At 34.7% G+C, this 14,737-nt stretch overlaps 1 protein-coding gene and 1 long non-coding RNA gene across 5 annotated transcripts in view; one reads left to right on the plus strand and one right to left on the minus strand.

The window, feature by feature from the left end:
- Positions 1–14,737, plus strand: part of LOC138691369 (ankyrin repeat domain-containing protein 1-like) — a 42,699-nt gene that overhangs the window by 10,593 nt on the left and 17,369 nt on the right. Inside the window, exon 2 of the mRNA XM_069813272.1 lies at positions 11,059–11,736. Within this exon, the coding sequence (XP_069669373.1) occupies positions 11,062–11,736 (675 nt within the window). The 5' untranslated portion in view covers positions 11,059–11,061. The remainder of the gene's footprint in view (positions 1–11,058; positions 11,737–14,737) is intronic.
- On the minus strand, positions 9–3,732 carry LOC138691361 (uncharacterized). Of its 4 annotated transcripts, none has more exons than XR_011329863.1 (5): positions 3,360–3,732; positions 2,336–2,526; positions 2,070–2,128; positions 1,853–1,922; positions 9–1,137 (listed from the first exon to the last, which is right to left on the minus strand). It is a non-coding gene; the product is annotated as an uncharacterized lncRNA (long non-coding RNA). The 4 variants fall into 4 exon arrangements; XR_011329864.1 differs by lacking the exon at positions 3,360–3,732 and having other exon boundaries at positions 9–973; positions 1,076–1,137; positions 2,336–3,144; XR_011329865.1 differs by lacking the exon at positions 3,360–3,732 and having other exon boundaries at positions 9–509; positions 851–1,137; positions 2,336–3,144.

Here is a 14,737-nt window from a genome sequence, read left to right on the forward strand (position 1 = left end):
ACTATAGCTGCAATTAAATTTAAAATTTATTTATTTATTTTGTGTAAACAAAACACGACATTTTTCAGGAGACACAATAAGCATAATCATTTATTACATCCACTGTCTCATTATATATGCTATGGTACATGTCATATTTACAAATTAATAATATGCAGGCTAATACATAAGAGTACATAGTAACTGTAATTAAACATAACACAAATACATATGCAAATACACAAAACTTGGAAAACTGTGGCAGAGCCAACTTCAGCTATAAGCCCCATTTGTTAGAGATCTGCACGGGCCATAATTCTTAGGCCCGGCCCATCTCGGCCTGATCTGAACCAGACCCGAACCCAACCAGAAACCTTAGATTAGCTTATAACTATCACCTGACTCGAACCTAATCCTGAAGACTAGCAGATAAAGCAGAGACCATAGGGATCAAGAACAGCTGCAAGAGATTATCACTCCATTAGAAGGATGAGAAGAAGTAATCTCCCAGTCATCCAGGTCAAACAAATCTGGTCAACAAAATTAAACATATTTTTTGTTAAAACATAAAGAATGGGTGATTATTGTAGCATTTACTTTCTGCCACTAATTGAAGATGTCCTTGTAGATGGACCACCCATTAAAGAGGAGGAAAAAGTAATGTAAAAACTCCAAATGTTACTTTTGATATTCCAAACCCCATCTCTTTCCAAACATAAGGACATGACTTACTTTTATTTCAAATCATTCTTTGTTATAATGTTAGCATCCAACTTTCAACTAATGTATTTTTTAAAGAAATCACTGTAATAGTATTGAAGTTCATGCATTTCTAACATCTCAAGTATAATTAAGTCAACATTAGACTTACAGTTCACAGATGGAGAAAGATTTTTCAATGTGGCTAATGCATTCCTCAGAGGCTTGCTTTTTCTTTATTTTTTTTTTAAGCATCCTTGGGGTGTAACTCGATCAGCTATTATCCCATTATCAGCTGAAATATTTAAGAGAGGGATATATGCTTATATTCAGACCTTTCTGGGTTTAGCCTATACTACTTACACTGAATAAACCAGTAATTTCACTTAAAACTTACTTTCATTACACTGTGTAGACACCCGTACAGTGGAAGACCTTCATCTGCTGCACCAGCTGACTCTGTAATATTTTAAGCGTGGAATTAATTCTTAAGATAATTAATTCTGGAGAAAGATGATGTTTTATCATAAATGTGTGGACACTTCAAAGTCAGCAGCTGTAACAGTATTGTATTTTCTAACGTGCTATTAATCCAAACTCATTTTTAACAATAAGAAAGTAAAGCTGCAATAAAAAAGAGAGAGAAAAAATCAAGCAAATAGTTCTATTGTAAATAGAGTGTAGTCAGTTTCTGTTTTATCTTATGAAAAGTTATTTTTCAGTTTTTCTGTACACAAGAAATCATTCACAAGTTTCCTTACAGTAAAATTGAAATACAACTTAACATAATGTGGCCTAATCTGATTACAAACCCATTGCAGAGAAATCTCAAAATAAATTCTTCAGTTCAGTGTATTTTCTATTTTTAGGCCTACATTTATAAATTTCAAATTCCCACTCAAATCCCACATAATATTATAATACAATGATGTTTACTTTTTATGACATCCATTTCTTGTGACCATTTCATCATTATGTACAATTTATATTTTAACATTTTTTTTTGCATCTAATTTATCTACTGCTTGCTACAGATTTCATATAGTATGTGTGTTAGTTTTATTTTCAACATGTTGGCTGAAAATGTGTTTACATGTTACAGCTATTTCAGATTGGAAAAGTAAGCATCATATGTAGAATGTGAAAGAACGTTTTGTAGTATAAATCAAATTACCTGGAGATATTGTTGGGATGTCCAGTTTCACTTAAAAAACTAAAGAATTGCACTGTGAACCTGAATGGTACTGTAAATAAAAAAGAAATGATAGTATTATAATGTAATACCGACATTAAATTAAATTTGTATAACAATTTTCAAGAATCTAATATTTTTTTTTATCTCTAAAGCTCATCATCTCCTTCTTCTGACTCTTAATTCCTTACACACTAACCTCATTCGTGTTATTAGCTGCACTGGTATCAGTGGAACTTGGTTTAGTTACTACTTCGGCTGTAACAAAAGTAAGTAAATAAATAAATGAGTGAATGAATGAATAAATAAATAAATAAATAAAAAGAATTCAAACTTGTGTTATACAATTTCCTCTGCTTATTATTTAATAATTGTATAACTTAACATATAAATGAACTTATGCATTGAATATGAATCAGAATCACTGAGAAATCACTCAATTGATAGGAGAATTAAATCACTTACCTTGGATAAGTTTGGATTTGGTTTTGCTTCAGTTGGAGGGGCTCCAATTGTTTGTAGCCTGCATTGTTTCTCTGCAGCAGCAATTTTATTTGTGTTCTTTTCCAAGAATTCAAATTTGCTTCTCAGCTGTTTTCAGATCCTTGTATTTGTGCTGATGTTACTATATTCTTTCAATGCTTCATTCTATAATACTAAAAAGGAAGTAAAACTAGGTTAATTCCATATGCAATCTACAACATTAGGAAATATACTGTATTTCTCTTTTTCCCTTATCTAAGTTTCTATACCTAAATAAGCAAAAGCTTTTAATGGATGATTGTCAGTACAATATCAAACATATGACTATACTGTACATAGAAACTTTGGAAAAAAAAATTAATATCTGCTGTTTCTGTGTTATTTTACGAGGTGTTGAATGTGCATTACAAACAGATAGGCCTATTGCATTTTAGTGGAAACGTCTCTCCACCTCATGCTGTTCTTTTAAAAAATAACGTTAGGCCCTATCTGTGATCGAATGGTATTATGGGCCTAATACAAAATATCCGCTCACTTATTAACAGTAAAATACGTAGGCCTAACATACTGAAATATTGATAATTTGCTAGGAACAATGTACCTTGCTGTACTAATGTTGGTTAGAAATCCCAGGCCAAAGACATCATTCATTATTATCAGTATCAGTGAACTTTTCTTTTTTAAACGAGTTATTGTGCCTTCGACCCATGATTTGCAGCCGTGAAGTACACTATTTCTAAAAAATTACCGAAATAGGCCCTATTCACTAATAATGTAGGCTATACAACAAACTGAAAGCATACTTAATATTAATTACAATACAAAAATAATTGCCATCTACACTTCTTGTGCAGTTACACGTGAATAAAACAATGATTATGGAGAAAAACGCACTTTTGCTGGAACCCGCACCCGTCCTGTTTAGGCCTATTAATTAAAACCAAAATACTATCATATGGTAGGAATCATTACTATTCGAAAAGAAACATAACCTTTAAAATCTTACCTTTTGCTTCCATTTAAAGTTTCTTCATACAGTATATGTAATTTTCTGTTCTTCACTCTGTTATTTTTTGGCTGGAGCTTCAGTATTATAATAAATAATAACAATAATGCTTACAATAAAACCTCAAAATAAATAGTACCATATAAACACGGAACATAAACATGAAATACGCGGGGAAAGGTATACCAACGCAATAAATTTCACTACATTTTCAGTAACTTCATTGCCAACGTAATAAAAATGTTACTATATCTTCCGGATAAGAATCCTGCAGTTAAAATCCGCTGGTAGTACAGAACAAAATATTTAACTTCCAGATTGCTAAACTGGAGTATACGAATCTGGAGCTTTAACAGGCGATCGTAGTACAGGCCCTTAGAAATGACAGAACAGGAAAGCGGGGAGGTGGTTTAGCAGCTTATATCAGAAGTGATTTCCAACCTAAAATCATTCTACACTCTCCCTCCCAGTATTCAGCCCGTCCAGAATTTCTCTTTGTCGAAATTTCTTCCAATTTTAAAAAAAATGTCTCATCTGCGTTACATACCAACCGTCGACCTGGTTGGCGAGTTCGTATAGCGCTGGCCTTCTATTCCCAAGGTTTCGGGTTCGATCTCGAGCCAGGTCGATGGCATTTAAGTGTACTTAAATGCGACAGGCTCATGTCAGTAGATTCACTGGCATGTAAAAGAACTCCTGCGGGACAAGATTCCGGCACATCCGGCGACGCTTATATAACCTCTGCAGTTGCGAGCGTCGTTAAATAAGACATAACATAACATACATACCAACCTCCGAAAATTGGCCACCTCGTTGATCTTGAAAATGCACTATTGGATTTAATTCCTCATTATGAACATGCTATTGTTGCCGGTGATTTCAGCACTAACCTTCTCTCTATTAATTCAGCAGATGCAATTAAGCTTAAATCAATGTTTAATTCCTGTAACATGACAATACTACCCCTCCTACCAACACATCACACTGCTTCTACTGAGACGCTACTTGACCTAATTGTGACCACTCACCCCCAGAGAGTCCTAAGTCACGGAGAACTACCAGTGCCCGGTATCTCAGCTCATGACTTAATTTACGTAGAATACTCGCTTCAGTGTCCTAAACGGATATCCAAAATAATATCTTACAGGGACATGAATAACATTGACGAAACTAAACTTACAGCTGACGCTTTAGAAATACCTTGGAATTATATTTGGGCCGTTGACGAGAAAGTGGAAGCTTTCAATGATATGATACTACAACTATACGACAAACACCCACCCGTAAAGACTAGACGAGTTGGATACTCATGGATACTGCCCAGTGGATGACCGACACAATAAGGGAACTAATGGCGAAAAGGGATGCGGTTTTCGTACTTATAAGCGTCATAAAACCGCTAATAACTGGCAGTATTAGATAAGCCTGAGAAACAGAACGACGCAAATAATACGTAATGCCAAAATCCAGCATAGCCATAGACTTATCGAACCTGACACCACAGCAAAGAACTTGTGGAAAATGTTACTAACAATGGGCCTAGGTAAACAAAAACCACAGACTGATACTATTAACATTTCACTCGACGAACTAAATGACCACTATACTTCGTCACCACCCATTTGTCCTTACAGAGTCACAAAACAACAAGTTATAAACGAACTCACATCCCGACTTCCGCCTATACGTGAGAAATTTTTTCTGTGTGACGTATCTCCTAGAGACATAATTAAATTTTAAAACGTATCAAAACAAAAGCACAACGCACCGACGGTATTACCTCAACAATGCTTAGTAAAATAATCGACATTATTCTTCCAACTCTTACACATATCTTCAACGCTTCTCTTGTCACATCCTCCTACCCTGTGCAATGGAAATATGCTCTTGATCGACCCCTCCCTAAAGTCACTCAGCCTACCACTCCTAGCGACTACAGACCAATAAGTATTCTTCCGACATTATCTAAAGTACTAGAAAGTATAGTCCACAGGCAACTCACCGACTACCTGGACTCGCATAATTTCCTTGACCCACTCCAGTCCGGCTTCAGACCAAATCATAGCACCTCTACTGCCCTACTTAAGATCACTGAAGATGCTCGTGAAACTATGGACAGACGCGAAGTGACCGTACTATCACTACTGGACTTTTCTCGAGCATTTGAAACTATCGACATTGATATTCTTATTGCAAAGCTGAAAATGTTGCATTGGTCAGACACGGCAATCATGTGGATGGAATCTTACCTTCGCGATCGCCATCAATGTGTGTCTCACAATAATCGGCTTTCTTCATGGCGAGACGTGAAGGTAGGAATCACTCAAGGATCTGTACTAGGGCCTCTACTTTTCGCTATTTACATTAACGACATCTCTACTGTCCTTAAACATTGTCAGCATCATCTCTATGCAGATGATCTTCAGATATAGATACATTCACGTCCAAACTCACTTAATGATAGCCTATCAAAATTAAATCATGATCTTACGTTAATCAGCAGCTGGGCCAGAAAATGCGGGCTAAACCTTAATCCCAGGAAAACGCAAGTAATTCTACTAGGACATCAAAGATTACTATCTTCCATCAGCATTAATACACTTTTGCCAGTGACATTAAATAATATTATAATACCATTCAGTACTACGGTTAAAAACTTAGGTTTCCATTTCGACTCGAATCTCAGCTGGAATGAACAGGTAAAATATGTCTGTAAGAAAACTTTCTCAATCTTACATTCACTGAAAAGACTGAAAAATTTCTTTCCTTCTAAACTGAAACAGATCTTGATACAGACCCTGGTGATGCCTTACTTTGACTATTGCGACGTTTTGTATAGTGATCTTAGTGTTGAATTGTCATTGAGGCTTCAGCGTGTTCATAATGCTTGTGTTCGTTTCATTTTTAACAGCCGTCGCTATGATGATGTATCCGAGTACTTCTTTCAATTATCTTGGCTTCGTTTACGGGAGAGACGTTCAGTTCATTCACTATGTTTGCTGTATCAGATTTTAAATAATTCCACACCTAGCTACCTAGTTCCTCGCTTCACTCTTTCAGCATCCCACCACAACCGTGATACACGTTCACAGCATAACCTTGTTTTATCAATTCCATTCCATCAAACATCTCTCTACTCTGCTTCCTTCACAATACACACAGCTCGTTCTTGGAATTCCTTGTCACAGGAAATCAGGAGCAGTCGGAGTCTAAAATCTTTAACCACACTCTACTTAGAAATGTTTTTAATGAACAGAACTAGACTCTTGCGGAAGTTTCTAAATAGTCTTAAATGACCAAATTGTTATTTTTTTCTCCTCTCTCTCTTCTTTTTTTAATATTTTTTATTATCTTGATATCTTACTTAATCATTTGTATTTGCATGCCATTTAGTACGACTTTGCTAATCAACATTTTAAGTCTTGTAACCCACATGTATTCTCCTATTAGTATATTAACTGAAGTGAATTAATCGTCGAATTTATCTCGAGCAGTTTAGGTCTTATAAATTGTGTGTATGTGTGAGTGTGTATATTCCCCTTATGTTATGTAACTGATTTTGATTATGTGTAATTTTCTACTTTATTTTATATATTATGTAACCGACCTTAACTATTTGTAATTTTATATTATGTAACTGATCTTGTCTATTGTAATTTTCTACTATATTTTATGTAATTTCTAAGGTATTTTGTGTTGTTTTGTAATCTAATTTTGTATTTCATGTATATTATTGAAACCTAGTTGAGTGGAAGAGAAGGCCTCATGACCTTAACTCTGCCAGGCAAAATAAACCTACTACTATTACTACTACTACTACTACTACTACTACTACTACTACTACTACTACTACTACTACTACTACTACTACTAGTTATTGTTTAATCTACTCGTATCTCCGGTTAAAACGAATTTATTGCCTATAAACGCATTTAAATAAATATTTTGTTATTATTGTTACTAAATCGAAATGATATTTTGTACATATTTCCTGTTATTCACCGACATATACACATAGGTATACGAGTCTAATCCTCAAAAGCCTGTGAAGAGCTTCACCAAATTCTCTTAAAATGAGACAGGATATCGCTATGGTTGCGTGTGGAGCCTGAGTTTTATTTTATTGATTTCAATTTTTTTAAGACTTCTCCCTGCAAGGAGAATGTAGAGACCATTGCAGACTTCCAGGCTGTTCTAATTCCAAATTAGAATAATCTTCTACATGAAGACAGAGATCATCTCATTTTTTAATGCGATTTCAGAAAATGTCAATTGCTCCATGAGAACATACTCGTTATGAGCAGGGAAAGGATTTATATGTAAATACATATTTACTTATAAAGCTAATATAATTTATATTTTGCATTATCTTTATGTTTCACAATGTGTAGGGTTGAAAAATCCTACTTTTATTTTCCATATTTTTCCATATTTTAGAGTTTAGTACATATTTTCGTTAATTTTCATATATTTTCCATATTTCATATAAAACAGTCCATATTATATTAGGTTTAACAATAAAACAAAACAAAATTCCATTAACTTTTAAAAATACATTTCAACAATAGAGATTTAAACACATGTTCAGTAATCCCTTTAACATCAGAGTTATTTGAAAATTAGCAGTCCTATCAACAATGGGAAAGTAAGTTACAAAACTGTATTAATTTAATTTAAAATTTTTAACAGACTTCAGTTGTGCAGCTCAACAGTTAAATGCCAGTCAGAGTACACATAGGTTCAGTTTTGTAAATCATACTATAAAGACGGTAAATATGCCAAAAGTACGTCATTCAGTCAATTTAAAATCAAAACTAACAAGTTACATTTCAGAATTTAAAGAAGATGGTTTATCAACTGACAATAAAATATTATTTTGTAATTTGTGTCAGTGTGCAGTATCATCTACACAAAAGTTCCTGGTGCAACAACACATTACAACTAGTAAACATCAGGCCAACAAACAACTAAATTCCAAGCAGAGACAATTGTTTTTAACACAACCAACAACATCGAATGTAAGATCTGAGTTTAACATCGACCTGTGCCGTTCTCTCATCTCTGCTGATATTCCTCTCTACAAACTAAAGAATAAGGTCTTCAGGGAATTCCTTGAAAAATATACTCAACATACAATCCCGGATGAGTCAACACTTAGGAAGACGTATGCTCCATCCATCTACGATGAGACAATACAGAAGATAAGAGATGAAATTAAAGATAGTTCAATTTGGGTTTCCATTGATGAGACTCCCGACAAAGAAGGTAGACTTGTTGGTAATGTAGTTATCGGTTTGTTAAGTGAACAATATTCTGAACGAATTCTTTTACATTGTGATGTTCTAGAAAAGTGCAATAACAAAACTATAGTTAAACTGTTCAACGAAGCTATGGGTATCCTGTGGCCAAAGGGTATTATGTACGATAATGTGTTATTCTTTATTAGCGATGCTGCCCCTTATATGGTCAAAGCTGGACAAGCATTATCTGTTGTATATCCTAAATTGACTCATTTTACTTGTGTGGCGCATGCATTTCATCGTGTGGCAGAAGTGGTCAGAGACAATTTCCCTAAAGTAGATTTGTTGATTTCATCAGTGAAAAAAGTATTTCTCAAAGCTCCCAGTAGAGTTAACGTGTTGAAAGAAATGTACCCTGAAATTCCATTGCCACCAAAGCCAATTTTAACTAGATGGGGTACATGGCTAGAAGCAGTTGAATATTATGCCGAACATATAGACTCTATTAACAATGTTCTCCTTGCATTGGACTCTGAAGATGCAGTCTCAATTGATACTGCGAAAACAGTTACCTGTGACATAAGTGTGAAGAATGACTTAGCTCACATTCAGCATACATTTTCATGCATCATAAAAACGCTCAAAAGTCTCCAAAATAGGCACCTTTCACTATCTGAAAGTTTTGAAATTATAAATAGTACTGTGGAACAACTGAATCGTGGTAGAGGTAAAGTTGCAGATGCAGTAAGAGCTAAGGTGGACACTGTACTTTCAAAAAACCCTGGATATGAAGAACTACAAAAGGTTGTTGCTGTGATGAGTGGTGAATCAACAGTGAAGATTAACTTGGACTTATCCCCAGCAGACATTGTGAAATTGAATTATGTACCAGTTACTTCTTGTAACGTCGAACGCTCTTTTAGTCAGTATAAATCTATCCTCAGAGACAATAGAAGAAGATTCACTTTTCAGCACTTGAAAGAAATGTTTGTAACCTATTGTTATGGTAACAGACAATAAAAATTGTGTTTTGTTGAAACTACATTGGAAGATAAGGTACGTCCATTATATTTTTTGTTTAGTTTGATTAAAATGTACCAATATTTAACGTACATAGTCATTTTTTTATAATTTTAAGTCCATATTTAATTCCATATTTTGGTAAAAATCCATATTTAATTCCATATTTTGGTAAAAATAACTACATATATATTTACATATTTCATATATTTTTAGTCCATATAAATCCGTTCCCTGGTTATGAGCAACTTTAATTTTTTCAATACATACTACATTATTAACCCCTTTCCGCATACTGGGACAGATATGGCACATACCAGTTTTATATAACTTACAAGCATATAATATTTCAAACTGAATACTGGGACAGAAATGTACACTGTCAATAACTGGACTTGACCATATGTGACATCAATTGAGAAAGAGAGAACTACTTAAGTTATTTGAATATTAAACCAGCGCACTGCAGTGTGTGCAAAACTGCCCTATGCAGTACGGGTTTATTTTATTCTGTTTCAATATTTCCTCCATTTTACCGACTGAACTTGCAACAAGTCCAATTATCGTTTAGTTTTCAATGCTAAAAGTATAAATAATATAAACTTACTTAATTAGTTTTCAAGATAAAGTTAGATAGGTTAATAAAGTTAATCCGTGCATGCTTCCATGTTTCGAGGCATATTTCCAACATTAGACACCATGCTTTTTCACTTTAGCTGAAGAGTACTCCCTGTGATTTGTGTCATTTCCACATAGTTTGGTAACCTCCGTATATTAAAATATATCATGGAATGTTTCAAATGTAGCGAGTTTGAAGACATGAAAATGGCATAATGAGTAGCATGTGGTTCTGGTCTTAGGTCTCAACTAATTTACCAGGAACTATTCCCCAATTGAAGGGTTTAGAGCCATAGTGGGCCAAGCGTCATTTATTAAAAATGGAAAAAGCAAGGGTTAAAGTTAAATGTATACCATAGTTTAATGAAGATTAACGTATCATTTAGTTTTAATGTGTACACTTTACGAGTATATTACTTGCTATATGTTTCCATTGAATTATGGTAATAACTTAATTTTAAGCCTTGTTTTCTACGTCTTCAGTAAATGGCACTTGGCCCACTATAGTTCTGAACCCTTCAATTGACAAATTACTCATCACTCTACATTAAATTTGCCAGAAACAATAGAAACAATGTCACGGGGCTCGTTAATTTTGAAATAATTGATTACCTTAATAAATTCCTGTAAATTTGACCAACATAACATGGTATCGTGTTGCACTGAAAAGAAACATCACAGTACTGAGATTTTTTTTAAATAAATTTAAAATTAAGTTGTCTATAGGATCCCAAAGTGTAACTGTCTACCTAATACACATCCTGTATATGATTTGTGGATTCTATTCTAAACGCTGTCAGTAAGAAAGTATTATTTTGCAGACTATGTTCATCGGTTCAGACCAAGCGCAGACAACGGTTCCCGCACCTCTGCAGCTGTTACTGCTGCAGTTGTTCAACCTGGTCGTACATAACATCACGAATTCCACGAATGGAAATCTCAAGGGCACAATGTCAGAATTCTTGAACGTCAACGCCACATACAACACACACCTTGAAACGATGCAGTCTTTCCTCGAAAATAACTTACAGGAACAGCAAAGTTTCTTGGAGAAGAAATTCAAAAAAATAGACACACATTTCGAGGAACAGGACATTCTGATTTCGAAAAGAATAAGTGATGATAAAAATCTGCAGGACAAGAAATGGGAGGAGCAAATAACACTTATACAGGAAACACAGAGGGATCAGAATACATTCATAACGAAAAAATTGAGAGATTATGATGATCTTTTGGAGAAGAAGTTCCTGGAACAGAAAACATTAATGGAGAAAAAATTCAAAGAGCAATACGAATTTATCAGGGATAAACTTGAGAATTATAATGTTATTCTTGGAAAGAAGATCAAGGAACATAACGGTTTTATGGAGAAAAAGTTAGATTATCACAACGAAATACAAGACATGAAAGAAGGTAATATATTGAAGAAGTTAGATAAACTGAAGAACTGTCAGTCCGAGGCAAGTTATGGTAAAGACTCTCTGGGAGGTCTTCGAAAGGTGAGTTAGGATTTCAGCATGGTTTTTCTTCCAATTCTTCACAGCTATGTTTCACTGCACTCCCTCTTGTGAAGTTAATGTATTATGTAAAACTGGCGAGTTAAGGCTGGTCCACAATGAACCGAGAACGGAAACGAGAACGAGAACATTTATTTTAACATTATTTCCGCTCCCGTTCTCGTTTCCGTTCTCGGTTTATTGTGAACCGGTATTTATACTTTAATAACCACAATATCGTTTATCTTTTCTTGCATATTACTACTAAATACAAGTAAATAAATAAGCCCACTACATCCCATTAGGGCAAAGGCTTCCTGTATCAAGCAGGGTGAGCTCTCCTTATACTCACCTGGGGAGCTATTCCTGGCGAGCCTATTAAAAAGTTATTATCTTGATGCTTAATGAGTATTCATTTACTGTCTCTAATGTTTTTTCCGTTTTCAGTCACTAGAGGTTATGCACTGATAAAATATTACTACTGCCAGAACTAAATTTAGTACGAATAATACTTCCCTGCTTATACAGACGCATTAAAGAACTATCACTAATTTTGTCACAATTCTTATCTGTACCATTAGCTGTGCAATTGTCAATAACTTTCCAATTAATTATCCTACCGCTACCGGTACTCATAAAATACACTATCTACCAAAAAGTAATTGGGCACTGTTCTTGCCCCTTTAGAACCTCGGTGTACCACCTCTTGTTGCTATAACAGCAGTCACCCTGTCAAGCATGCTGTCCACTAGTTTGTGTAGGATATCCACTGGAATGTGTCGTCATTCCTCTTGCAACATGACACTCAGTTGACCAATGGAAGTTGGCAGTATCTCCCGAGACCTCAATCACCGGTCCAATTCGTCCCAAATATGCTCAATGGGATTGAGATCAGGACTCTGTGCAGGTCAGTCCAACCGGTGAACATTATTGTCTGCATACCACTGCATAGTAGTCGCCGAAACATGCGGCCAACTTCCATTGTCCAACTGAGTGCCATGTTGCAAATGGAATGGCGACGCATTCCAGTGGATATCCTACACAATCTAGTGGAGAGCATGCTGACATGGTAGTTGCTGTTATAGCAACAAGATGTGGTACCACGAGGTTCTAAAGAGGCAAAACCAGTGCCCAATTACTTTCTGGTAGATAGTGTATTTTGTACATAACTTTACATTTTTGTCTTTGTAACTAACAGAATTATGCATACAATTTAAAATTTCCATGAGTCCATAAATTTAATGGTATAACGGTTTTACAACTCACTATCTATTATATAATATTGTTCGGATATTGGAGAGTACAAAAAGGGGAAGAAGTGAAGTCTTTAACTGCATACAGCAAGGGAAGTGGAAAAAAACCAGAGGCGGTATACTACCCCAAGACTTTCCTCTGGCATACCTCGATTTAAAAAAGGCATATCTCCTCCCTTACAACATAGACATAAATTATGTATACAATAAATTGTTTCGTGAAGTCAGTAACGCGAATCTTTGAAGTTTACGCAACACATTAAATTTCTTAATAAAATAATTTCAATTTACTTCAGCTATTTACTAGATCATTTTACAATGTCCTTTGAGACTTATCGTTTAAAATAATGTTAAAGTTTCAAAGTGCAAAGTATTTAATATTAATAAAACGTGCAACAAAAAATGACACAGTCACTAAATTGGGAACAATGGCAACCACAACCTACAGACCACAGACTTTTATACTTGCAATACTACCGTTGTAAACATTCCAGGGGTTGAGCTTATCAAATAAGCGTGTCTAAATACACACTGAATACAGTTTCAGAAGGCTGTGGTTTAAATTTACGAAGAAAATAGATAGTATTCTTTGCTATGAAGAAATGTATAAAGACATTTTTACGATCACATTTTTTCAGTGACAGTATTTCATTTTTCACTAACGGTATGTTTTCTGGCCATAGAAACCAGTGGCGGTGTTCCATACCGTCGCATACCGTCTCACTGACTGCATATGCACATTTATAATCTGTGTTAGGAAATTACGCTTCTCTTCATACTTTAGTACTTTACTCTGCTTGTGTCACTGAAATATTCGGTCAGTGAATTTTGCTAAACAAGTACCCACGATTTAGTATGTCATTGTTTTATGAGTATAAGAACAAGTAAACCTCCCTTTATAAAGGACGGAAATTAACATCATGCTCAGTCCGCTAAGCATTCTTGAGTCGTATAGCAACACTATTGCTTTTAAAGAATCATTTTCCGCTACTCGAATTTCTTTCCTCTCTACCTCTTATTATGCTACGTTTACACGGCGACAGTTTAGAGCTAGAGAAGGTCTAAAGTATCACGAGAGCTATGTAACAGGGTGTTTACACAGGGACAGACTATAGCTTCTGTAAACCCATTACAGAGCTCTCATTGGAATTATATAATTCTAAACTCTAATGTTACTCTCCCTACTTATACGATATTTCCCGCGCCTTTAAATATACAATATCATGTCGTAGCTCGTATGATAGTCAATCAATAGCGCTGTAATTTTTTTAGTTGGTAGCTCAATGTCTAAGTAAAGCATAGAAAAAAAATTCTAATTGAAGATCTTTTTCGGAAAAAAAAAAAAAAAAAAAACTTCGATGTTATCTGCTAAGAATAAACATTTACACCTTCAGAAGTTGGCATGCAACAAACATTTTGGTTTTCACTTTAGATGTGGATTAAAACGAGAGAAATGTTGAGAAAGGATAAAAATTACTTTTAAAAGTGATCGCCACCCTGGTTTCCGAATAACGACGCGTTAAACAAGACTCAAGACCTAAACGTTTGTTCCGCAAAATTTATATGGAACCCTTCAACGCATGAAAAACCGTCATTGTATGCATGGTATTAAATTATATTTTAATATAGTATAAAATTAGGCTATATAGGTCAATATGGTTTACACTTTACAATAAATAGGTTACCTTTTGTAGCAACTAAATAAAAAAGAGTTTATAAGGCAATGATACGAAACATAAAAATATTAACTA

Source organism: Periplaneta americana, chromosome 16 (genome assembly GCF_040183065.1).
Source record: "Periplaneta americana isolate PAMFEO1 chromosome 16, P.americana_PAMFEO1_priV1, whole genome shotgun sequence".
Lineage (NCBI taxonomy): Eukaryota > Metazoa > Arthropoda > Insecta > Blattodea > Blattidae > Periplaneta > Periplaneta americana.